The sequence below is a fragment of the Pongo pygmaeus genome, chromosome 6 (assembly GCF_028885625.2).
Source record: "Pongo pygmaeus isolate AG05252 chromosome 6, NHGRI_mPonPyg2-v2.0_pri, whole genome shotgun sequence".
Classification (NCBI taxonomy): Eukaryota; Metazoa; Chordata; class Mammalia; order Primates; family Hominidae; genus Pongo; species Pongo pygmaeus.
The window spans coordinates 75,744,895-75,772,627 of NC_072379.2; the positions used below are offsets into that span (position 1 = coordinate 75,744,895).

At 31.9% G+C, this 27,733-nt stretch overlaps 1 protein-coding gene across 12 annotated transcripts in view; it reads right to left on the bottom strand.

The window, feature by feature from the left end:
• PHF14 (PHD finger protein 14) overlaps positions 1-27,733 on the bottom strand; it is a 198,449-nt gene that overhangs the window by 38,918 nt on the left and 131,798 nt on the right. For 5 of the 12 annotated variants that reach the window (XR_010126938.1, XM_054494326.2, XM_054494328.2 and 2 more), the window contains exons 17-18: positions 19,269-19,298; positions 18,351-18,468 (exon numbers count right to left, since the gene is read on the bottom strand). Coding sequence is in view for 10 of the 12 variants with exons in the window: in XM_054494326.2 (XP_054350301.1) it covers positions 18,351-18,468; positions 19,269-19,298 (148 nt within the window). In the remaining 2 variants the exon portion in view is untranslated. Of the gene's footprint in view, positions 1-2,996; positions 12,455-18,350; positions 18,469-19,268; positions 19,299-22,086; positions 27,371-27,733 lie in introns of those variants that run through there. The other 7 variants (XR_010126939.1, XM_054494327.2, XM_054494329.2 and 4 more) reach the window with 5 other exon arrangements.

Consider the following 27,733-nt stretch of genomic DNA (forward strand, 5'->3'; position numbering starts at 1 on the left):
GAATGAGAAATCAACTTATATTAATCGACTAAAACTTTGAGATTCTTTTTTTTGCTGCATAACTTAGCATATCCTAATTAATACTTCTGTCAAATCCTACTAGCCTTTATAATTCTATTGAAATGTCGTATTTTTTGCCAATCTCTTTTTGCTTGGTGCTGAAAGCAATCTTCCTACTCTCAAAATTCCCACAGTACCTTACCTATACTTCTTAATGGCATTTACACTTTAAATTTGATATCATAATTAAATGCATACATGCTTTATCTATCCTACTAGAATCTAAGTTTTTTAAGGGCAAGATTTATGTCTCATCTTACTACATCTGAAGCACCTAGTGAAGTATGTGGCACACCTTCTGAATACTATACGGATTTTTATCCAATAAAAATGAGACTCCTATTGCTAATATATTGGTAGGTCCATCAAGAGAAAGAAAATATCTTGGTAAATAAAAGGTTTACTGTCTCTTAAATTTTATGTAAAGGCAAAAAAAAAAAAAAAAGAAATATACACACACAAAATAGGCATTTTCATTTGGATTAGTTTTATACCCTTAGACAATGCCAGTGTTCTTTATTCTGAAGGAGACAACTTACTTTCCTTTTAATTTAAAACTGGGTCTATTCCAAAGAAATCTGTTAACAGGTACTATTAAATGTTAACAGAAATGCTGAGTGAACTAGATAAGAAAATAATCTAAGAAAGAATATGATTTTAAACTTGCTGAACAGGTATCTTCTTGGTCTTTTTTGCATATTTGGGTCATGGCTGCCAGAAATTTATGTTCCAAACATCATTTGTTGTTTCAATAAACAGCTTTGGGCCTCTAAGGCAAAAACTAGAACCTGCACCCCCTCTACTGCCATTTGGCAAAATAAAAGTTTTAAAAATAATTTCAGTAACAACTAATAGAAAATAGGCTAGCAGTGGAGAACTACCAGGAACAATCTTAAATCTATCTTAGAAAAAAATATGCAACATCCAGGCTCCTTGCTTTAAGAAAGTATGACAGAAATATCCTCTGTTGTAAGAGAATTCGTAATCTAGCTGGTAAAAATAACCCAGATATAAAAAGATCAATAGCAGGACAAAAAACATCTACCAAATGTCAAATGAGCAGTCTAGCAAAAAAAGTGCAAAAGAAATTGAATCTAGGCCTAAGGATTGTAGGGAAACTAGAAAACTAGAATTTAAACTGGACATTTAATTAAGAAGAGAAAAAAAACCTGATGATATATGAGGCTTTTTGCAAAAGAGTAGTGAGAAAGAAGGAGGGAGAGAGAAAGAGAGGGGGAGAGAGGAGGGAGAATGGGAGAGATGGAAGGAGAATGGGAGGAAGGCAGTGGGGGCGGGGGGAGAGAGAGAGAGACTGATTTACATCTAAAATACTAGCATGAGACTAGATTATATATGGCCTTGAATGTCAGGGATAAAACCCTGATGTCTATCCTATAGTATAGACAATGGAAAGCGCCTTACTTTTTTCTTGGATTTTCTGACCTGGAAATTTGAAAAGTGATCTTTCCAAAAGAGTGACTGGGAAAAAGTGTGTAGAATGGCTTAATGAGAACAGAAACAAGTACTGAAGAGAAAGCAGATGTTTGGAATAAAGAACAGAGGAGGTAGGGGCACTTTTATTTTCTGAGACAGGAAATAGAATGAAGTAGGGAAAGTAACAAAGTCTTTTTTTTAAGGATGAGAGGAGAAAGATAAAAATATCACCCCCCTTTCCTCAGTGAAAATAAGAGACAAGATCATCTTGAAAAACTAAGTGTGCTGGGAATAAAACTGAAGACTTGATGTATGTGTCAAAGATTTGAAATAATTGCTATAAGAAATCTGATAAGGAGCTCACAAAAGATAGCAATGAGGTCTGGTTTAAATTAGAAGGCATGAATTTGTAGTGAACTCAAGTCCATAAATTTCATGTTATTTCTGGCCAAAAAAGAAACAGTTGAGATAAACCAACACAGTGGATCTAGAGAAGTTGGGAAGTTACAATGGAGGACTCTAATGGTTTTAAAAAGTGCACATTAAAATGCCAAGTTACAACTTTAAAAAGGTGGAGGAGAGTAAATGGTGGCCTGGAGGTCTTGAGAGGAGTTCAGGAACTGGTATAAAGTGTTTGAAGAAGTGAAAGAAGTGATAATTATGAAAAAAAAAAAATCATGATTTAAGTCATGGTGATAGGATATTTGATTTAGGACTCATGGGTGACTGAAATTTTCTCTCTCAATCTCTCATAAATGGTCTAAGATATTCATTTTTAAAGATATGCACTGATAAAATACTTCAGAAAATATTTTCTTCACAGTCTTACACAAAATTTGATATGGTAACTCATTAAAGGAGAAGTCTGAAGAATGAGGAAAGGTGAAACTCGAGAGTAAGGATTTCTTTAGAAGAGGTATTTTAAAGGAAGTCCCTCTCAGAAGAGGAATTTTCTAAAAATTACTCAGAGTTTGTCCCCTGGGAGTTTGGAGGACAAGGACTAGGTGATGATACATGCCTGTCTGTCTGTAGTAGCAAAGCAAAGATGCATGGCTGCAGTGGGAATGGCTGTTCTTTCTGAGCTTGTTAAGGCAAGGGGTTGTGTGTTTCCCCTAGGACAAAATGTGGGCCCGTTAAAGAGCAAGACTCTAGAAAGGAATCTAGCCAAAGAGGACAGCGTTGGTGGGATGGGGATAATGCTCATCAAAAAAGAGATAAAAGGAACGTAAGTTCTGAAAAGGAAGTCACAAGTAACCCACAGAAGGCATCTCTCACATCAAGACACCTGTACATAGAAAAGCTCTAGCAATGAGTCAAAAAAAAAAAAAAAGAGGGGCAAGAATCAAAATCTAGAATGCCCCACCTCCAAACTACAGGTTTCCCAGTTTAAAGGAGGTCTGAGCTGCTTGAGAATTGAAGCTTTGACATTAAACTGGACTGGACTTTGATGTTTAAAAAAAAGACTATTAATACCTAAAGGTAACTGGAAAAGCTGTAAGATTTGTCTGAGAGTAACTGGGGGAAAAAGGAAGCTCCAACAGAGCATGTTTAAAGGCACTGGGATAGAAGGAATCGAGCTCATTTCTGTTTGTACCTTGTCTTGGAATCAAGAGCAAAATTTACTTAAATCACAAGAAAAATGGAAGATTAGTCTATTAAAAATAACTCACTTGAGAATCCTTAAGGCATTTAATATGAAGAGCAAATAAAACCACTTTTTTGTCTCTTTTTATACTGTTTAATTTGAAGAGTTTTTGTTTAATGATGTCAAATTCCGACTGTAGCTTTTTTTTTTTTTTTTCATCCTATTGCTATGAGGAGGTTAAAAAAAATACAGCTAACTGTATTTTACCCTATTAGGGACACTGCTATCTTAGGGAAGCTTTTTATTGATAAAGGAACATAAACATACTTGACAAATATATTGTCATGTTTCCAAATACTGCTTGGAAATGTGAAGGAGAAAGGAAGGAGTAGACAGGAAGAGAAAAGTTAGGGATTTTGAAACAGCTAAATAACGAAGAAAGAAAGTTTATTTCACTGCAAAAATTAGATTCATATGTAGTAGATTTGAGAATACTAAAAAATAAAGATTGAGATTGTACTTAATAGAGTCTTTATGCTGTAAACAGGTTAAAGCTTTAACACTGTTCACAAGGAAAGGTAAAGAAATATCTATCCTTTATAGCACTTAGCCTGCTTATAAAAGAGTAAATAATGTATCCTAAAAATATGCACTTCATTCACACTCTGAAAATTGTTTTAAGTGGTAAAAATTAATAATTAAGCAAATGACTGGATACTAGGATAAATTTTAAATTGAGTCATTAAGATGATTTGCTGTTGGTTGTTGAAATTGCTGCATTAAAATAAAGAAATGATGCTGAAATACCTTATACTCATTACCTGCATTAAGCTACCAATACATCTGTGCTTTGGAAAAATGATTTACAAATAACTAATCATCTAAATTTTGAACTCTGATTTTAGAAACAGAATATAAAGAATACTATTGGTCTTTAAAAATTGAGAGAATGGTCCAGCCCTGAAGAACACGAAAGTGAACACATTGCTGACAAAAGTGCTTTGATACAGCTTGAACTTCTCAAAGTGATTTTTAAAATGTTAACCTCTATAAGCACACTTTAAAGAGTTTTCAAACCAGTGAAGCACATAATCATTTGCAGCCATTATTGAAGGTACATTTAACAACCGACTTAACTTCCAGGAAGGTATAACACTACAACATAAACCTTTAAGAAACCTTCAGAGAAAATATTAAAATAGGTTGTATCTTAGGTGACCAAAGATTAGATTTAACATATGAATATAGTCCAGAGGAAAAAAAGAGAACAATATATTAAACCTAAAACAACTTGTAAAAGTCTGAAATCACAAAAAGAGGTGGCAGAGCTAGGTCACAGGTGGAAATATAGTAGAATAAAAACAGTTACATACAGACCTTTATCTGTCAATGAGGCGGGAACCATTTCTAAACCTTTTATAGGTGAGGTAATAATTTTGTACTCCTTGTTTAATAATCAAAAGAATTAACAAAAGAATTGTCAGCAAAAGAATTAACACAAATGAGTGTAAACTGAATTGTATTTATACTTAATACACTTACAAGCAAGTATTCTTTTGAAAACGAGAAACGTGTACTGCAAAAGAATGCTGATACTAGGATAAAAACATATAAAAACTGCCAGTGTACACAAAGTATAATAGCTGACACTACACAAATGAGAATATTCTTAAACTATCTTTGCAAAGGGATTGAGTGTGGCTGGCTGTAGTTACTTTTCACAGTACAGGTTTTCAAACTTCACAACTCATGACAAACATTAAAAACTAAGATTTGACTCAGCTAAAATACAGTGCTTAGTGTCTAATAAAAAAAATCACCTTTAGATCCCTTTCCTTTACCTCCCTCCAAGTTCAATAGATTAGTTTCTGCTGTGTCTACATAAATCATCCATATTGTCAAATGGTACCTCCCCTAACACAGATCTTATTTAATTAAATTTCATGAAGAAAGGGCCCTGAGGAGTTATCTCATCTTCCACATTCATCTTCCCACACCATACCATAGCACCATCTTTAATCAACTTATTTGTTTTAAAATATCTTTGTGTTTTATTCCCCTATCCATTAGAAAGACAAAAGCAGATCCCACTTAATAATATTTTTCCCTTTCCGATTAGAAGTCATGTTTATTTATAATAGAAAAATTATCTGAGTTTTACATGATGAAAATCTAAAATGGCTTTAGGACAAAATCTAATTTGAGAATCTCTTACAATAAGAAATAGAAAATACCTATTTTAATATATAAAATATAGTTTCTAAAACACAGGCTCTAGAGTCAGGGAGATCTGGGCTTGAATCACTGTTACATCACTTATTAGCTGTGTAATCCTTAACTTCTCTGAATCTCATTTCTTTCTTTCATCTGCAGAAAGGAGATAAAAAAACCAATAACCACCTTAAAGGTTGTGGTGAGGATTAAATAGAATTATACATTTTAAATGCTTAGATAATGCCAGGCACATAGTGGTGCTCAACAAAATGTTAACATATTATTATTATTAGTATGATACTTTCTTATTTTAAAAATGTTTATATTGTTTGATCTAGTCATTACATTGAAAGTATATTTGTATAAAAAATTGTACAGCACTTAAAAATAGATTATGTAAGAGTATTTAACAACATGGTAAACTGCCATACATACAATTATATTTTTTAAAATACCATTATATAACAGAAAGTATGATATAACTGCAATTTTTTTTAAAGTAGGTTGTAGTAGGACATACTACCAAAACATGAGCAGAAATGTAGTATCTTTAGGTGCTAAATTGCAGATAATTTAAAATACTTTTCTTCTTTATGTTTAAAATTTTTTTCCAATATTCAACAATGACCATTTACTACCTTTACAATATTTTTAAAACCCCAAAGTGTATTTTTTTTTCCTGATACCAACTTTCTTCAGAAAAGTGGAGTTAGAAAAAAGAAAAGGAAAAAGTAAGGAGAAAAACAGTGAGAGGCATGTATTTTTTAAAAGCAATATTTTATATACAGGATATCAATTTTACTATATTAAACAAAATTCCTATTTTGAATTATTACTTTCTAGATTTTTTGTTTTTGAGATGGAGTCTCGCTCTGTCACCCAGGGTGGAGTGTAGTGGCATGATCTCGGCTCACTGCAACTTCCGCCTCCTGGGTTCAAGCGATTCACCCAGGCTGGAGTATAGTGGTGTGATCTCGGCTCACTGCAGCCTCTGCCTCCTGGGTTCAAGTGATTCTCCTGTCTCAGCCTCCCGAGTAGGTGGGACTAAAGGTGTGCACCACTGCACCCAGCTAATTTTTGTATTTTTAATAGAGATGGGGTTTCACCATATTGACTAGGCTGGTCTCGAACTCCTGACCTCATGATCCGCCTGTCTCAGCCTCCCAAAGCACGGGGAATACAGGCTTGAGCCACCGCGCCCAGCCAACTTTCTAGCTTTAAAGTTAATCAAAATTCAAGAGTCCAACACTTTAATTATAGCATATTTAATCATATTTTCAGAATAATATTTAATTTGAAGATCAAATTAATACACATTCGCCTACTTAAGTAAATGTCATTTAAACTACTTAGTAAAAGGAGACTATAAGAGGAAATGGCCAATTAAACCCTATATGTAAATTTACTGCTATATTGTCTTAATTACTAGACAAAAGGATATTTTAAAAGGCAAAAGGTCTCTCTTGAGGGACATTAACTCAGAGAAAGTAGATGGATCACTTAAATCCTAAATCCCAAGATTTCCTGTTGCAAAATGGGTGTGGTATTGAGCTTCGGGTATAGATGCTGTCAACTGCAGCGAGAAAAAAAGACTGTGAAACCAACCTAGAGAAGCCTATCAAAAAAACCAAAGAAATGGTCCGCTAAGAAAAGGGGAACGCAGGAGAGAAGAAGTTCACTGAAGGCAAGAAAGAAGTATTTTTAAAAGGAGGAAATTACCAACAAGGCAGATGAAACATGACACAGAATAATAGAGGAAGATTCTTGATTTTGACAAACTGAATTTACAGCTCAGAGAAGTTCCTGGACATGCAGCTGGGCAATTTCAGAACTTGGAAAACAGAACGGGAATATGTTTTATTGGTGACCAAGAAAACACTCCTGAAGCTACTACTAATTTAATATACAGCAGGACTGGACTAAGCTGGAACTATAGGGCAGTGGAAGGACAATGTGGACCATACTCTTATAATTTGCCTTATTTGTTAATGGCATTTTGCCAATGAAAAACGTGTTAACAACAGCATATCTGATATTCCCAGAAAGAGATAATTCAATTTTTAAAGTAACATGAAGGGAAACAAATAAAGAAACACATGCTATGATTAAGGAAGTATATCATTAATGGTTCCCTCTACTGGGAATCAGGACAGCAGGAGGTAGAAAGGGAAATAATTGTAGGGCATAAAGATAGGGTTCTGAAGAATTTATATGTATGAATCACTACCCTTTGACACACACACACACACACACACACACATATGTATATAAAGTACAATCAGTAATCTCCCCTTAACTGTAGTTTTGCTTTCCCAGGTTTCAGTTACCCATGGTAAACTGTGATCTGGAAATATTAAATAAAAAAATCCAGAAATGCCATGGAATACTATGCAGCCATAAAAAAGAATGAGTTCATGTCCTTTGCAGGGACATGGATGAAGCTGGAAGCCATCATTCTCAGCAAACTAACACAGAAACAGAAAACCAAACACCCCATGTTCTCACTCATAAGTGAGAGTGGAACAATGAGAACACATGGACACAGGGAGAGAAGCAACACACACCCAGGCCTGTCGGGGGGTGGGGCAAGGGGAGGAAGTGCATTAAGACAAATACCTAATGCATGCAGGGCTTAAAATGCCTGACGGGTTGACAGGTGCAGCAAACCACCATGGCACATGTATACCTATGGAACAAACCTGCACGTTCGGGACATGTACCCCAGAACTTATAGAAAAAAAAAAATTCCAGAAATAAACAGTTTGGAAGTTTTAAATTGCATACCATTCTGAACAGCATGATGAGATCTCATGTTGTCCCACTTGTTCCCACTTGGGACATGAATCATCCCTTTGCCCAGAATATGTCCACACTGTATGTGCTACCTGCTCGTTAGTCACTCAGCTGTCTCAGTGACTAGATCGACCATCACAGTATTGCAGGGCTTGTGTTCAAGTAACCCTTATTTTACTTAGTAACAACCCGGAAGTGCAAGAGTAGTGATGTTAACAATTTTGATATGCCAAAGAGAAGCCATAAGATATTTCCTTTCACTGAAAAGACATGACTAGGAAAAAATAACTGGTTTAAGGCATCTTCTAGGGGTCTTGGAACATATCCCCTGCAATTAAGTAGGCAGTGGGGGGAGGCTACTGTACTGAAAGTCTCCCTTTCTAAAAGAAAAGAATTAGTAGCATCGGAGAATTAGTACACATTTCCTTACTTAAGCGTAAGGTTTTCTTTTGCATAAATGCTGTAAGGCATATTGATGGCACATAATCATGCTCTGAAATTCTATATGTGTTTATACAGTATGCTCTAAAAGTTAAAAACCTTAACTTCCAGACTCGACAAGGAACGTGAAAGTGCTGGCCCAGATTTTCCAACATATCCATCCTTAAAAGATTCCACATGTATATAATAAAAAGGGTGTGTTGCTGATATTTACCTGTTAAAAAGTCATTCTTTAGGGCTGATGAAACTTTTGTTATCAGAAACTGCATACACCTTGACAAAGTGTCTTATAAATTGTCTTACAACTGTCTTCAGTGGTTTGTTACATTTACATTTTATTTACTTTGTATTTTCATTTCAGTTTCAAGTTTACAGTTTTAATGACCTTGACAAAGAAAAATATGCCTTTATAGTCTAAGAAAAATTTCTTGGATATTTCTTCACTTGTTACTAAAATATGTCTTCAGTAAAAAACAAGTTTCCATATGAGTTAGATCTTTTCCTATTATTCATAACAGGCAGAGTCAGTGGCTTAAATATGGCCTAAACAAAACAAACCTTTTCTTTCTAAATATCATTCTCTCTACTTATAAAATAAATATATTACTGCATGATTCACAGAGGACCATAATTCTATATTTAAAGTGAAATATGAATTACCATCAATATTAAAAGTACCAACTATATAGTACATTTAGAAAATCTGATAGGATAGCATATACTTTAAAAAATTTAGAGAGCCATGAATGCCATGGTTTAAAAATACATTAATTATAAAGATAGCTTTCATTGCTACCAAGAAATTATAACAAATGGACTTTTTTCTGCATGAAAAAGTTAGACATGACCTTCCTCTGTTTAGTGTGAAACTCTGAGACAGGAAAGATTTTCATTTGATGTGTGTGAAGGCAGAAAATGAAACAGAAAATTACTCTTCAGGTTACTTTTAAAAAACATTTCTTAACATTTGAAAATCAGAATATTATCACTAATTTTGAACTTTTCTCTCTGTGCCTAAAATGCTTGTCACTTACTGAGCACCTCTATGCTTCCCAGTATTGCCATTCAACCTTCTACAAATGAGCAACCTAAAGCTTAGGTGAAACAACTTGCTGAAGTTCACAAGTACTATAAATAGTTAAGACTTGAGCCCAGTTTGTTTCTTTTCAAAGCTCAGAAAAACACTTTCATCTACACCAAATTGCATACTTAACTTTCTATATAATTTAAATTACTCTATCTTCCTACTATACGACACATCCAATTATAAGAACTCCACCAATTTAATGGCAATTTTTTGGGAAAAATAACTATTATCACTTCAAGATAAAAACTGCTTATAGATACACAATCTAATTTCAGAAACATCAAAAATGAATGTATTAAAAGGCAAATAACGTGGCATGATGCACTTTATGTTTCTAACCTCTAATTTACAACTTCTTATCACACCTAGGAAAGATTCCATCAGAAAATCAAAATTAGAATGCTTAACTATATTTGATTTCAAAGAACTCAATTCCATTAACTACCAGAGTTCATTCTTTGAATTTTCTTGGCATAGATTTGAAAGTTTTCTTGAAGAAGTCTCTTAGTCACAAGCAAAAGAGCACTTCTTAAACCACAATATGTAGGTTGGAAACAACATTTTTTAACAGATAATTTTATAAAATTATGAACTAATTAAAATGTTTAATAAATTAGAGGAACCAAATTACTCTCACTATATCTACATCTACAATGCATGCAATCTCACTTTGTTTTTTTGAAGCCAGGATTTAAGCCTTTTCTATTATTTAGGCGATATTTTCACAATTGTGAGAACAGACTAGTTTAATTCCACTAGGACTATCTTTTCACAATGAACATGTCTCTCATACTCACACTACAAATAAAAACTGGAATAAAAATTTACATAATTAATATATTCCCCACCACTTCGGAATTTTATAACAGTATGATCTATGATATATTGGTTGATTATATAACCTAATTTTAATATTTCAAATGCTGGGTTAATAAGGTAAAAATACTTTTATTAACTTTTGTAAAGCCGTAATAAAATGTCCTTTATCTTAACTCTCAGCATTTTAGTAGCTGAAATAATGAAATAACAAAAAATAAAAACACACAAAAAAATTTTAAACTAAAGGACAGTATGAGGTTTGCGTCTTTTAAAAGACATTTATATGTATGGCACCCTACTGTACTTTGATTAATTATCTCAGTTATGATTTAGTTTCTCATCACATATGGTATTCCACAGCATGCTATGTAAATGCATCAGGCCACATGCCACTTAGAAAATGGCTTAGTTTTTCAAGTTTGTAGTAAGCGTAATTTAGAAAGTGGCTTAGTTTTTCAATTTTGTAAATTATTAATATAGAGAAAGATGGTCTATTTTTAGATGTTCTAACCATTTTCCTTTCTCTGTGAATTTGATATTTAAATATATCAAAATATGTGTATCATAAACACTGACAAACTTATCTTAATAAATCATATTTTCAAAATGATTCTTAAGGAATAATTTACTGAAGTATATATGTTTAATATATATTATATGATTCCCATGAAAACTACCTTAGGTTATAGAACTAAACAGATCAATACTGATTCCAATTCTATTAATACTATTAAGAATGACTAGTGAACAATTTATGTTTTACTGAAAATGATTACTTGATAAAAACATTATCTAGAAATAGGTTTCAGAAAACACATCTAGGACAATAAAGTATTAATAAAACCACCTACTTGACCAGGCAATAATGATGACTAATAAGTTCAATTCAGGACATAAATGTTCAGTATGAACAATAAAACACTCTACTTTTTTTTTTAAAGCGAAGTACCAACTATAATTAGTGGGATTGTTAAGCAAATAATTATTAATAGTCTCAAAGTACAGCACTCAATTAGAAACTAAGGGATTAAAAGACATTTATACAAACAATTTCACTTGCCAAGGAACATGCTAGAAGCAATTAGCAACTGCCTGAACTTAGTTGAGGACCTTGTTCTACAGTAGAGGATCAACTGGAAATCTGTGGGCTTTATCCCACCCACCAGGAAAGAGGAAATCTAAAGTTTAATACAAAACTAAAACCATCTTTGAGGATAACCACATACCACAGTTTTAATTCTCAGACTTTTAGTAAGTCTACAAAACACCGCAGATTTGTTCTATTTAATTCTAATAAAGGACACAATAGAAACAACTTTTTTTCCAGACTTTTTACGTATCTGTATTAGTAAAAAGGCAAACCAAAACTCAGTAAAGCTCCATGAAGCACATTTTTGTAAGCTTTTGTAAGCTTGTCCCACAAACGCTAGAAGAGTACTGAATTTAGACAGCTGAGTGATATACATCTTACCTAAAAATGACGTCTCTGTCAGCCATGTAAAATCCAGAAACTTAAAATTCAATCTAATGTCAGATAAAATCTCAGAGGTCAAATGAATAGTTAAAATATTTAAAAGTCCCTTTTTTATGTGTCAGTTATATGCTTCAAATTTTAAAGAACTTTAAAGGATAATTCATTTTAATTTTATATTTTTCATAAATCTTCTCAATGCATAAAATTCAGACATTCAATTTCCAATATTAACAAGTTCAATTAAATGTGCTTGTTTAATGTATTGTGGCAAGATACTCCTGAAGAGATTGTTCCGTTCTTAAAGAGACAAAATTCTCAATGACTGTTTTACTTGAAAATATATATTTATGCATGTTGTTTTGACATAGTTATAGAATTTATTTCAATGCAGAAAAGATAAAAAATAAAACCAAAATTAAAAATATCGTATGTCCTCTACTTAAAGATTTTTAATACAAATGATTATTGAGAAATATCACTTGCCTTAGCTAGTCTGTCACGCATTTGTAGTTCTAGAAAATCTCCCATAAGGACTTGGATGGAATTCCTATGCATATGAATTAACAAATTATTACTACTCAAAAAATGTAGCATACTAGAAAGATCAAATAAGAGTGAACCAAATAGAAGTCTCCAAGCTAAGACAGCTCATCTTGTAGTAGTCAGATTAATGACCTGTCATGTATACTCCATGGCTTCTCACAAAACATAGCTTTAAATAAAGATGAAAAGCTACAATAGTAACTGACATAGTCACGGTAAAGTACATGACGGATATTTAAATCTTCAGTGGCGTCTGTGAATACATATGACCTGGAGGAAGCACTTTTAAAAGAAATATTTACACATGTTCATTTAACCATATTAAGACAAGTTATCGCCATTTTAAGTGTTTCAGCAGATACAAGTTGTTGAGATCTTTATCAAGAATACCTGGAAAAGACTGAAGCATGAACTATGTCCTATTTTTTAAATTACAATACTAAGTCTACTTTATATCTTATATGGCAATATACAATATAATATTAAAATGTTGATTTGTTGACATTTGACTTGGGTTATACACATTGTGTATTCGTTTTAAAATTCCAAAGTTAATTTTTAGCTTCAAAACTTTGTAAAAACTGAAGTTTTTAAAAACTAGGTGTAACCGTAGTTCTTATTCCTAACTGCTCATAAAAATCTCATAAAATCACCTGTGGAACTTGTAAAAAATACAAATGTCAGTCCTCATCCCTTCTCTCCTCTTCCTGACCAATTCAGTTTAAAAGTTATCAGATAACAAGCAAAGTAGGTATCCATGTGGGTAGGAGTACAGGGTGATAAGAGATTGGTTTCATATCAGGAGAGTAATGATACAAGAGTATATATTAAGGAAAATGGGAGCCAGTTTTCTGTCAGAGAGTTATTTACAAAGATGAAAAGGAAGAAAATTAGTTTTCAATGTCTATGAAAACAAAAATATAGATGTAAGTGTGGCTGTGTATGAATATGTATACCTACATCTAGTCCTTGGCTTTTTCTACTGAGAAGAACCAGGAAAAGCAATATCCCAGTAACAATGACCACACCAGATCTTGGTTTCTAAATATCATTTTCCACTAAAAGGAACCTGGGCTCCTTGGAGAAACAGCTGATTCCAGGAATGGAGATAGAGACAGTATGCCTGGAAGACCTTCAGCAAGAAAGTACTTGAAGATTGGTGGAATCATGTCAAAAGGATATAGAAGGCAGCTTGAAGGGGCTTTCATTAGCCAAATTTGTAGTAATTTGAAAATAAAAATAAATAATAACATTCAATATAACCCCACTGAATAAAACAGAAAATGAAGGTTTGATGAGGAATAGCATATTTTTACATAGTCTCAAGGTTCTTCCGCAGAAATCACTAATTAATGAGAAAACTGGCAGACAACTCCTAAGATATAACATCATTATCTATAATTCAAATCAAAATTTTGTGTAGAACGCACACAGCGTCACATCTGTGGTATTCTTATCAAAGATGCATAATGAATCTAAACCACAAGAAAATATTTGAAAAATGCACAGTGAAATACATTCTACAAAATAACTGCTCTGTAATTTTCAAAAGTCACAGGCTAATGAAAGTTAAGGAAAGACTAAGGAACTGTCCAGATTCAAGACAAAAGAAATATGAAAACTAAATGTAACCTGTGATTCTATACTGAATCCTTTTGCTATAAATGACCTTACTGGGATTAATAGCCAAACCTGAATGAAATATGAAGATCAGACAGTAATAATATACCAATGTTAATTTCCTGATCTGGCTGATTTTATGTTGGATATGAAGAAGAATGAAAAAACACTGACAGATTTCAAGCAGAGGTATGATAACTACATTTTTAGAAAGCTATTTTTGATGATGCATATCAATAGAAAAAACATTTTAAGTATGCACCTCAACATAAATATGTATGTGTGAAGTTTTATGTACCTGTTCTACAATACTACCATATTTAAATCATGAAAATAGACTCAGACATGAAAATAAAAAAAGATGTTATATAGAATTAAGTTAATTTAATGAGTCATTTTGTATATCTACTGTGGTGCAAACACTTCATTTAGAGGCCTCTAGTAAGCAGAATGGTTAAAAAGGGGATAAGTCTGGCATACCTATTCAGATAGCTTCTAAAACAGGAAGAACCATAACAGAATGAGAAGAAGTGAGGCACTAAATCAAGACAGTAGTAGTGGAAAAAAGGAGCAAAGAGCAGACTGGAGAAATATTTAAAGAAGAAAACTTTTATAGGACTCAGGAAGTGATTTGCTATGTGAGATAAGGATGGGGAAGGCTTGAGGATGATTCCAGATATGTGACTTGGGTGAATGGATGGAAGAAGAAATGAGGGAAAAATAATAGAAAAGTTGAGGTTAAGAAAGAAGAAAATACATTTCTTTTCCAGGCATGTGGCATTTATTAACAATAGGAGTTTCACAACACAGTAAAGAGCAAGAAAAAAAAGCCCTAATGCAGGGTGACAGGTAGCAATGAACTAGCTCCACTGAATATAAGCATAGTGCACTGTCTGGGTGGCTGCTGTCTTAGTCAATGGCTTTGAAGCATAGCCTATGGGAGAAGGTATGTTTTGTGTACAAGTGTATGTGTCTCCGTGTATTTGTATGTGTGTATATTTGTGCCTCCATGTATGTAAATACATGTGGATATGTTTGTGTCCATGTAACTGGCTATTTTTTATGAAACTCAAAATGACTACTTAGGTTTCTGAAGAGTTGATGAGACAGAGAAAGTCTTATGCTATACTTCATGGGTATGGGTAGAATAAATAGTCATTCTTCTACTTTTAGGTAAATTGTTATTAAATCAATATTATTAAAACGAAATATTTAGGTGTATTTCAGCTTTCATGTGCTAAAACAAAAAATTATGAATTCAGATATGATGAATCTTATTAGACTCTTACAGAATTTCTATAAAAGTAATAGGCAGGGGTAAAGATAGAAATTTTTGCCCTCATACAACCCCATATCAAAAACTTGTTACTTGAAAGACAAAGTAATATATAAATAGCTGCTGACAGTATAAATAGCAATATTTTAGAGTTTCCCCTGGTCCACAGAATTTAGACAAAATGTTAAAGTGCAATTCATTTTTCCAGCAAATATTCAACTATACACCCTTGCTTTGTATTATCTAAACTTCTAGGCAAAACAAATAAGCAGTCAAAATTTCAAATAAAAGTGAAGACTTTTTGTACTTAACAACATGACTACCGCAGAGAAAGAAGTTGGAGACATTTTACCATCTAAATTTATTTGCAATTGATTACTTCCTTTCTTATGGCAATAAGTATTTCTCTTTTAGCTTTTCATTTCATTAAAACATATGAACATGGCAAATATACCCAGTGCTACCTAGCAAATAATATTCCACCTAAGCAAATGTAGGAGAGTAAAGGATAAAGCAAAGCATATGAACTTTCATTCTGGGTTTCTTTTAAGCCCTAAGATGTCACTAATTTTCTTGACTTGGATGTTAATAATATACAGCTTCCGAATGTAAATGCTTCTGCAGCATTCACTGAATTATAAAGCATGACATTATCTATCAATGCTTTCTTCTTAGGCTGTAATACTAGCAAACATCTTTCAGAAGAAAATGCAAACAGAAATTTACTACCCACTGGTCATGAATGGAAGTCTTCCAAAGTAAGAAAAACCACTGATGCAGCACAAATATTCAAGGGAATCAATTAAGTCTCCGTAAGTTTCAGCTTAAATATTAATTAAATTTCATTTTTCATTGGAAAATAGTAGTATATTAATAGTCATATAAGTATAACGAAAATACAAATCCATTTCACTGTTGTTTCATTCCTTACAGTAAACTGCTGTGACATTCTAATATTAGAAACCATATTTTATAAAATTTTGAAAATGTTAGTTGTTTATATTGGTATTCAACCACAGGTCAAACAGAGTACAGCAAATATAAAGCAAGTTTTCTAACAATGTGGCTTCCTAATGCATTTCCACTCAGAGTCCAAAGACCCATTCTGTGGTAGAGAAGAAAACAAAACTAAAACCTTATCCAATGGCTACTGGCACCTATGGCATGTACAAAACGTATGCAATATTTCAGACAAATCTAAAATATGCCCCCTTGCCTTTTCAATGTTCATTAACAACATTACTGTATAACTTAACATTTAACACAATACTACATATTTATAGTATTATTGAGCCTTCTCAAAAGAATATATGCAAAAAGGTATATTTAAAAAAGGTGGGAAATCCTATTTCAAAAATTGCTTTCCTAACTTGTTTGCTGGGGGTAGGAGAAAATCCCAAACAAAAAATGCACTTTAAAAAACTTATTAAAGAGACTCATAAGACAACTATTTAAACTCCATAGTGTTTCATTATTTTTACATTTAAATAAAATTTTGGGAATACATTCTTGAACTATGCAATAAAATCTTTAAAATTAAATATGTTCTCTCTTAAATCCAGGCCTTAATAAAATGCCTGGAAAATAATTCTTGCTACTACATAGTTTACAATTTTATACAATGCTTGATTGTCAAATAAAATATATGCAAATATTATATTTTAATAATCCTCATACAAATATTTATAATTTTTTTTTTTGAGATGGAGTCTCGCCCTGTTGCCCAGGTTGGCATGCAATGGCACGATCTCGGTTCACTGCAACCTCTGCCTCCCGGGTTCAAGTGATTCTCCTGCCTCAGCCTCCCAAGTAGCTGGGATTACAGGCACTCGCCACCATGTCTGGCTAATTTTTTGTATCTTTAGTAGAGACGGGGTTTCACCATGTTGGCTAGGCTGGTCTCGAACTCCTGACCTCATGATCCACCTCCCTCGACCTCCCAAAGTGCTGGGATTACAGGTGTGAGCCACCACACCCGGCAAAAAATATGTATAATTGTAAATAAATTCTGATATTTAAAAAAAGTTTAGTTTCTTTCTATAACCAAATGTCTTTTTGCACTTTTTAATAAATAAACTTTTGCAGAAGGCCTCTGTGGTAAGCTGAAGCAAATCATTTTAGTTAATGATGAAAGAATGTTTTTGATTACATGATCAATTTTAATGCACTCTAGGACCAAAAAAATCATTTAAATAGCATTGAAGAAAAATGGCTGGATGTCCATAACACAACAGACAGTTAATTTTCGTCATCTTTTTTGAGAAAGAAAAATTTGATTAATCTACAGTTCACCAGAATGTCTTCATTCAAATGTATTCAGTATTTCTGCCAAATGAGTCAAAACATTAGGAGTCTGGCTATTTACTTACTCACTTTAACGAACCACAAAATAAACTACGGATTACTACAATGTAAGTTTAGAATGTTAATATTAAAAAGATGTAATTTTCAAATTGATTTGGGGGTATAATCTATTAAACAACCTTATTAGAAATTTCATTCTTTCTACTCAGCTAAAATAAATATCAGAAATAAGATTTAGGATATGAAAACTATTTTTTTTAAAGGAATAGATTCTATAAGATATTATAATATATTATATTTTAAAATAAAACATCTATAAAATTCTATTTAATTGGTTATTCTGTTAGCTAACATAATTTATTATGACTCAGGGTGGAATTTTCCTGCCATTCGCAAGTGTGTTAAGTTAGCAGAGAGTGATCTGTTTGGGCTTTTGGAGCACTATTTAATATGTTACAATAATAGAGAATACATAAAACAACTAAATATTCCATAGAGAAAATTCACATAATTTAGTAGAGTTGTTTTTTCCTTAATTTAAGAGCAAGAAAATAACCATAGCAATATATTCTTAAGGTGTACTGGTTAAAATGTTGGTTCTTCATATTCCAATTATCTTTAAAGAAGCTAATTGTGTGACATGGGAAAGCTATCAAACGGAAGGAAAACAATCCCTTTTCTTATAGACTTCTCCCCTTACCTTGGAAGATGAAGAATCACATTCCTGACATATCCATCCATAGCCTGTCTGTTTAGGAGACTTTTTCAAAGGAGGATCCAAACAGCCAAAATGGTAGCAGAGTCTGCATTCATCACACCTGCAGGGTAAACAGATTTATAGGTAGGTGTATCTAAATAATATAAAAACCATCTACTTCATGAAAAGACAAAAAGACAAACTATTGTATATTTCAACTTCAACACTGTTAATTTTATCCTTGGCTCACAAGATCATTAAATTAATGATGATGATAAAGGCAAACTAAACCTGAAATAAATGTTTTAGCAAAAACAAAATACAACAGCAATAAAATCAACAAACAAAACAAATATTTAGAACACTGACAGTAGAAATATTAAGAGCATATGAATGAATGTTTATGTATAATCATGTGTTCAAAACAACCACAACAATTTCAATTGTGAACTTAAAGAATTAATCATTTGCCCATTAAATCATTTTAAAGTATTTAATAAGATACATATATAATTCAAGGATATGAATTCAATAAAATACATTTTGATTATTTAAAAAATTTTAAAACTCAGAAATTCTACTAGGCTACACTAGGTTGCAATCAATGCTATACAATTTGGACCTGATTTCTCTCTTTCTTCAAGTTAAAGTAGATTGTAAGTGAACTTTCTAACATTTATAGCATGCTAACACAATCTACAGCAAATAAAAATTAACCTTTACATGTTAAAAAACAGAACATTTAAATATACAAAGAGGTAAGACACTATCCCAATAATTTAGTTTTATTCTCTCAAATTTACCTGTCACTTTCTTCAGACCATTTGGTTTTACAAAGTACTTCCTAGTACATTTAAAAACTTATGTTTTGATAGTGTCTTTGCCACCTATGATGTACAAAATCTAAGAAAACTATCATACCTATTCTTCGTTTCAGACAATCTCATCCTGCTGACAATGAAGAAAAATCTGTATTATTTCAGTGCTTTGTAAAAAGAATTTTGCATCAGTTGGAACAACAAGACCAAAATTTAACAACAAATAACAAAGAGTATACATCTTATAGAAGGGATTGCATTCCTCATTTCATAGTTTTAAAAAAAATTAAACAATAATACTTTCTCAACCAATCTGTCAGATTTTCTTTATTGTTTATCTTTCACCGATTTAAAACTTCAAATGTCAAGAAATCTACAATTAAGAAACCAAGGGGAAAATTTATAGAACATATATTACTTGATTAAAGTTAAAAACTATTCAATAACCTTTTAGGAAAAAAGGGGGAAGAAGCTCTTCTTACATAAACAACACACAAAGAAAAACAATTGACTTTAAGAAACCATAATAATAAAAGGGACTGTAAATCTACATTTTTAGTAGAAATTTCATATTATGATACAAAAATCCAATCTTCCAAAAACTCATTTGGGGAATCAAGAGTTGCAGAAAAGTTAAGCAACTTAATTAAGTTACTCAGATATAAAGAAGTTTAAAACACAATTGAATGTCCTAAGTTTATGCATTTCTTCCTCTACAACTTTCTCCTTATGAATAAAATAAGCTTATGTACTTTTCCAAAAACCTTGTAGATTCAAGACTTTAAAAAATGCTTACTATGACAGTTCTAGCTACAGGAATAGATAAAATGAAATAGGACCAATAGGACCAACAGTACTTTACTTACTATGACAATATCACACATCTAAGAATATATTTAAAAGCAGTTAAAATGTTCAAATACTTGTTGTTCTGGCATTAAGAAAGAATAATAAATAATATAAGTTAAGTTCAAATGTGACATAAAGAGACTAACTGGCAAGCCCACATAATTTTATGCTCTTTCTCAATACAACATATTTACCTTTCATTAGCCAAAATTTCGATTAAACCTATGGATACAGAAACCTTCAAAGTATAAGTATTTCTGAGTTTATAAGAAGGCTGAGATTTGTAAATAACTGAGAGCATGCTCCTTCATATATAAAAACTAGAGTTTTAATCATCTTTGATGCGAAATTTAAAAATAATCACATTGCTTGTTTCATCAAATAAACATATTAAATATAATTTATATTTGTCATCTCAGGTCATCAGTAAGAATAACATATGCTGCTACAGGTCTAGGAGTGTGTCAGCCTTTTGCCCTTGGAATGAGGACCAGGAGTCGGCTGTTCTATTTGAATTCTTGTATCCAATTTTTATAGATTTTCAGGGTCCTCACTTGCCTGAAAATTATCAGCCACTGCTTCCTGATACTGTCAGTGTGTTTGCTTAAGCATAAATTCCCCAACAACAATCTGTTATGGATTCAGAAACCAGACCACTAAAACTTACTGAGGCTATGTAAACTGACAGTAAAAATACATGAAAATGATAATTTCTACTGAGTTAAGTAAATGGGCTCAGTTTGGTTTGTTAACTATAGTCTTTTTCCTTAACTTTAGGTTTTCGGCTAGTGCGCCATATAGTTCAGATTGCTAATAATCAAAGTTCTTGATGAAGTATTAACATTTTCCTAGTTCACATCAATTTACTACCTAATTACTGCATATTTACAACTCTGTCATAATAATTTTCAAATTATGATTTCTAGTGTATAACTTGAGGCAACTATCATGATGAATGTGTATCATAATTCATTATTTATCACCTTAATGTACATAAATAATTCTTGTTGATATAGCTATGAAATGCCAGCTAATAAACCAACAAGTTTGCTACACTAATACAGTTCCAATCTGTTGCTGATTTCAACTACTCGTACAATCAAATTATCTTTCAGCTCAAGAACCAATGAAAAGAGGAAGAGAAAGATTTTATATGCTAGCTTATCAGAAGATAACAAATACATGCCACTTAAAAATGACCTAATCCTTACTGATTGATTCCTTCATTAGTGATATCTTTCAGAATTACTTAGTAGACATGTGGAACTCTCATGTATTTGTGACGCATTCCAAAGGAAAAAGAATTTGCTTGTCAGAATAAGGGGTGATAGGGAAGTTCTCTGAAGTTCTAGCTCATTCAAAAGTAAATAAAAGCTTCAGCTTCAAGACTAAGTAGCAAAAAGAAGTAGTTAGTACCCTTAGGAACTGCCAAAATCCAAAAAAGAGAGGGGGAAAAAAAGAAAAGAATCCAATCTTGAAGTCAATAGTTTTGGTGATAAATAAATATACAAATATAAGATCTTTGTAAAGATGTCCCAAATTATTTCAATGTGAAAAAAATCTGTTGTTTCTATCTTAGAATATTGAATTGAAAAAATCCATAGCTTTATGTGCTAATCACAGAAACATCTTACTGGACACAAGTGAACTCTAGCAGAGCTTGCAAGAATTAATAAACTGTGGACAAATATAAGAGATACCACTAAGAACCCAAGAAATCAAATAACAATGTGGATGGCCAAAATAGTGGCTTATTAATTTTACACACAAATACCACTTCGTAATCTTTATCAAATCCTGTCACCCAACAAACCCTGGGCTATGTTGCAAATTTAGACCATTTAAAAAACTCGAAAATCAAAAACTCATAAGGGTCTATAATCATCTACTACCTAAAAGCTGCATTGGAGTTAAAGTAGTTATTGACCTATTTATGGTTTCTACCTTTATTTCTTACGTAAACTTGGAAACACATGCAGCACATAATACAGGACAAAATTTACCAAAATAAATAGTGAATAAAACGTTTTAAAAAACTTTTGCAAAAGCAGTCACTGACCCACAAAAGTATAGGGATATAACACAATATACTTTATTAAATAACACAAATGTCTATGTAATAAAAACAGATTATTATACGAATAGCACATTATTAAATAGGAAGGCAATGTCTTAAAATATTAAAAAAGAATACAAAACTAACCTGTAAAGAAACACTAAGATTTTTTAATAAAATAAAAACTGGATGCTTAAAGAAGTATCATTTAAGCCTCTAATAAACACTGTACACATTAACACTATAGAGCATAAAGGAATCTCAATTATAAGATAAAAGCAAACCTAATTAGATTCTTACTAAATACAACTTCCTAGCTATCAGATTAATAACAGATATAGATGTAAATAACAAAGTAGCTTAATATATGGTCTTTTACCCATTAACAAAATGCAGTGACCAAATAAACGCAGTCTATATGTATGTAAAATACTTACTTAGTATATGATTAAGAATAGCACCCTAAACAAAGAAGAGGGAAAAAAATGATTTACCTTCATATGTGCTATGATCCATATAACAAGCAATTAGTCAGGTGTTTACCTGACTACTGAGAATATGCAAATAATTAAAAAGCAGCAGCTGATTTACTTCATCGAAAGCCTAAGAGGCCAAAAGTCAGTGTTCCAAAGGGTTTCTTTAACATCTCTAATTTCTAAGGGATAATTTCATTAGAGGAGTAAACTAAAACTACTTTTTAAAACCTAACTGAAACAATTAAGTGCACCTCCTATGCAAATAATTTATAGCCATTTGTAAGCTAAACTTTAGAAAGAAGCAAAATCCATAACATAGACTTGAACAAGGATGTACATTTTTATGATCAAGTTGATTGTGATAATCACATTATCTTTTATGCCAATGGAACATTTTACTTGTAGCCCCTATAAGTTTATATAAAGCAAAACAAAAACTGGACTCTGAAAATATAGACTATTATGTCTGTCCACTTTAAAAAAACTAAATATCCAGAGAACTGATGGGTTGGATTTTCCAACTTTTTCATTTCTGTGTAAAAATTCCATCACAAGAATACTGAATCACTTGAATACTGTCATTACTTAAATAAAAATCTCACTAGCAGCTCAAACATCTACGCAAATCTATTAACAGGTAGTGATGAGTTCTTTCATTGAATAGTGGCCAATTATTTCGATTAAACATCTTAACAGATGGAGAAAATACAAATTGTGGTCAATGAGTTAAATCACTTTACAAATAATACAAGCTTGCACAAAATTCTGCATTCTACCAATATTGAATAACATTTAGTATCAACAAGTACAGTATTTTATTCCTTGTAATTTACAACAATTTTAGTGCAAATTACCTACATGAGCAGTTTCTATACAAAATAATTAGAAAATGTTTTTTAATCGTTTCACAAATATAAGACTAATGTGGAGGACTTGAACCTATTTCATTAATACCATTACAGACTTCTGTATCAGCCAATAATGAATGAATGGGTAGTAAGAAAGACAAAAATATTATTTACACATAAAAGTACACATAAAAATTAATTTTAAAAAAATTAGAAAAATATCCAAATCCAAATCTGTATTTAAGTCACTTAAAGAGTGGGATCAATTCAGTTAGCTATATCTGTGGCAGCCAGATTACAAGATTAAATGTGAAACAAGAAAATGAAAGATGAGACAAAACAATTCATATAAAAATACACAATAAGGCCAAGCAACTCTTCACAGCATGAGAGAAGAATTAGACATTTCCATACCTGAAACATGTCTGCTTTGTTCTTTAATAAACTGATTTCCATCTGCTCATGCCGTTGGAAATTTTTCAGCAGTACAACCTGCTGTGCTCAAGCTCCATGTAACTTTGTATTTCCCTGTTCATAATTAACTAATTATGCTCTAATCAATAGTGTAGATCCTGATTTTACAATGTAAAACAGATAAATGAGATAATTGCTGGCGGTCAATCTCATTTTATTTACAAAGCCCAGCATGCACATCCAATTACATTACATCTTATGTACCTGAACAGCAGTGAATCTTATCGGCAGGCCTACAGAAAGCCTTAAAGTGAGCACTATGGGAAAGAGGCTTCCACTTTTATACAGAAATATTTGCGAAGCATGCCTATCTTAGAAATCACAATCCTTAATTTTATGTAAACTTATAAAGTGCTGATTCAGACACGCAGAAAAAATGATTCTGCCTTCGTATGTTAGGAAACTCCAAGTTGAGTCTCTTAAACAAGTTTCAATTGCCATTTTTAAATTTTTTAAAAAATTTAATGATGTAAATATTCTGCTCTGCTGGAGAGTCCTTCTGAATTCCTTGAATCAATTTTGGTGAAATATTCATGAAATATTCTCATATTGAGAATCAAGTAAAATAGTTGTGAGTTTTATGAAATAAGTAAACTTTGTTTAAAACCAGTGGTTTTCATTAATAGGATGTGAATACAGGGAAATAGAATAGAGTGTAAATATTTTATTATTTATTGGTCAGCAGTCTATTTTTAACATCATAAATATAAAATCAGATGAACACTCAAGCAACAATGAATAACAATGATCTATAAACAATGCATAAATATAATTTCTAAAGTTAAGATGGACAAAAGCTAAGGCTAAATTTTGTTTTCATGTTAAAACATAACCCTAATTTCAAGTCTTTTTATAACAAAAGGATGAGTGAATTGTGAACACAGGCTATGTTTATTGATTTCTTTCTGTATCTAAAATAGTGCTGTTTCCATAGTCAGTGTAAAACAAACATTTAACTAAATTTTATAAAATTAAAAAAAATTGTATGTGTTGCAGATGAAATTACTAATTCTTTTATCTAGAGGAAATCTAAGGGCCCTTTTAAGGAGATGTTAAAAGCACATTCCTTTATCAATCAATGTTAAGCACAACACAATGATTTTTTTAAAAAATACTACCTATGAATGGTTCTTAATGTGGTGTTCCAGGCCAGTAGCATCAGCATCACCTGGGAACTTGTTAGAAATGCAAATTTTCTACTAAATCAGAAACTCCAGGGTGAAGGGGGAGGGAGTAAAGTGGGCAGAGGGTGGATGAGGAGAGGAATAGGGTAGTCACCTGTGTTTTTACAAATCCTTCCTGTGATTCTGATGCACAACATTTGAGAACCACTACTTACTATTAAGTCATTCTTCTTGTATTTCAGACATTTCATCTCCTTCCTGATATTTTAATGTTTCTTCCTTTCCCTACTGTGTGATAAACAACTATCATTTACCTGATGTGCCATTTTTTTCTTATGTACGTCTGTGAAATATGAATCATTTAGTACATATTTTCTTAAGCACACATCAATTTTCTCCTTATAGTAGTTGGACTGATTATGGACATGGAATAATTTTATACTGTGGATATGAGAGCATTTAAGAGATTATTAGGAGAAAGTATTCTATTCTAGTTACTTCAAGTTTTCTTACTTCAACTATACTTTTTGCAGGACCTACATCTTATGAATTTTGCAGTCTACATGTATAACATGTGACAAAGATTCTTAGGACTAGCACCAAATGTGGAATAGAATATCCACCACCACTGAAAATGCAAGATGGAGAATGATGATAATATAGTATTGTAATTGGAATCAAAGTGAAAAGGATTTTGATTAACAGTGATACCAAAACAAGGCCTAAGAGTTTCTCAAAAAACCTAAAATAAAGCAACTGCGAGTAATTTCTCACTAAATATTAAAAGAGGGCCATGGTCTCATGGATTAGTATATTCCACTTAGAAAATGGCAATCTGTCATTTTGCTTAAAAGCAGCCAGAGTTCAGCCACAGTAATAGTTACCAACATTTCCTTAAGCTAATATAGTGATAACTAGTCCTATCTTATTCTTTTAAACAAAAGTCTACTAGTTTTGCTAAAGATTATGAATATTTTTCCTCCAATGTTATGAGATCTTTCAATAAGTTAATAATCTGTTTATATGTAATTTCATACACATTTTACTTTTATCAAACATCTCATCCAATCATAGGGTTCCTCACTATAACTAGAGATACTAGATTACAGCAGCTTTACAATTACAATTGCTTTAGATTATCTATAACATTACCTACTCTATTCCTAAAGTTTAAACTATTTTCCATTGTCACTATACCCGAAAAGATGTCCAAAACCACATTTATTAATCAGAAAATTCCAAATAACATGTTGACAATTTACATGTATAAGTGCAATTCAATTTCAGGAAAGAGTCTCTTCTAAATGAGTTCAAGATTGAGTGATGAAATATTCAACATATTTCTGCCGTTGACTTAAAACTGGATCATTAAAGCTTGAAGATCAAATTTTAATTCTGTATACCTCTGGAAAGATACAGATGTTGATGAAGATCTTTCTTTCAGCTGGTAGGTTGTATAGTCAATAATCTTTGTACTTCCCTCCTTATTTCCTAAGTTCATATTTAAGGTTGAGAAAAATAAAATTATACTGAACACAGAAAGTTTATATTAAAACAATAAGGATTGAATATGTTTGGGTATTACTAAAAATATCTAGAGATTAACACAGATATATTTTTATTCATGAGCTTAAAATCTGAAGTTGTAAAAATTTCATGCTAATAATATTAATGCTTTCACACTAGGACTAATAAGTCAAAAATAGAATGTCATATGCTTCACAAGTCTTTCACTTTTGCTGAATATTATAAATAGAAATAACATTTAATATAAGCATCTATAGTTGTTTTACAATGCAGTACTTCATATATGAATCTATGTATGAAGTTGAAGGAAACAGAATAGCAGACTAATGGAATGCATTGTCTTTCTTGTTTGTTATTTGTATTGTTCAATCACAACAGGGAGTAGCATATTGTATTTATTAAGTCCCACAGGCTTCAGTAACTCTTCAGTAAGTCCAAACACTGTGTATCATCATTTGCCAAAGAAGCAAGAGGGAAAGACATTACTTAATACGACAATTCTGACAAGACATGTATCCAGTATTTTTCAACAATGCACATATCAAATATTTCTGATTAGTGCAAAAAAAGCAAAAAGAAGAAAAATAGGAAAAAAAATTCCACACAGGCAAATCTACTGCCTTGTTAGTCCAAGTAACAAACCAATCAATTATATTCTATCCAAACCTGACAAGCAAAAGGCAACTTTTTGCAGTGACAAGCTTATAGAAAGGACAATATAGCTGTTCTCCTTTACTTTATGTACTCTATCGAGAGTTTAATCCACATTTTTAAAATCACACTTATAAAAGAGGTTTCCGGGATTGCCTCCGAGGATGAGCTGTGGCAGAGTTGGGTCTCATGAAGGGTATCTACACAGTAAAGTGATAAGAAAAGAACATTAACATTTAAAGATCATAGCAGCTCTGCACTGTCTTATGAAACATACTAACAAACCACAGTAGATTCAAATAACATATGATCTGGTCCAAAGAGATAGATACTCTAAACCTAAATGCCATGATCTTGTGTAGGTTCCTATTAGTTAAAATTGAACTATTTTATCATTTGAAACATTGAGTTGCCTCCTCTTGTATTATTATTATTACTTTTGGTTGTCAAAATAAACCTATCTTTCTAAAGCAAAAAAGAAAATAATATTAAAATGATGAAGGGCTTGTATTTATAAAAGGAAACATCTGATCAATAAATATTTTGAAAAATTTCAATTTGCT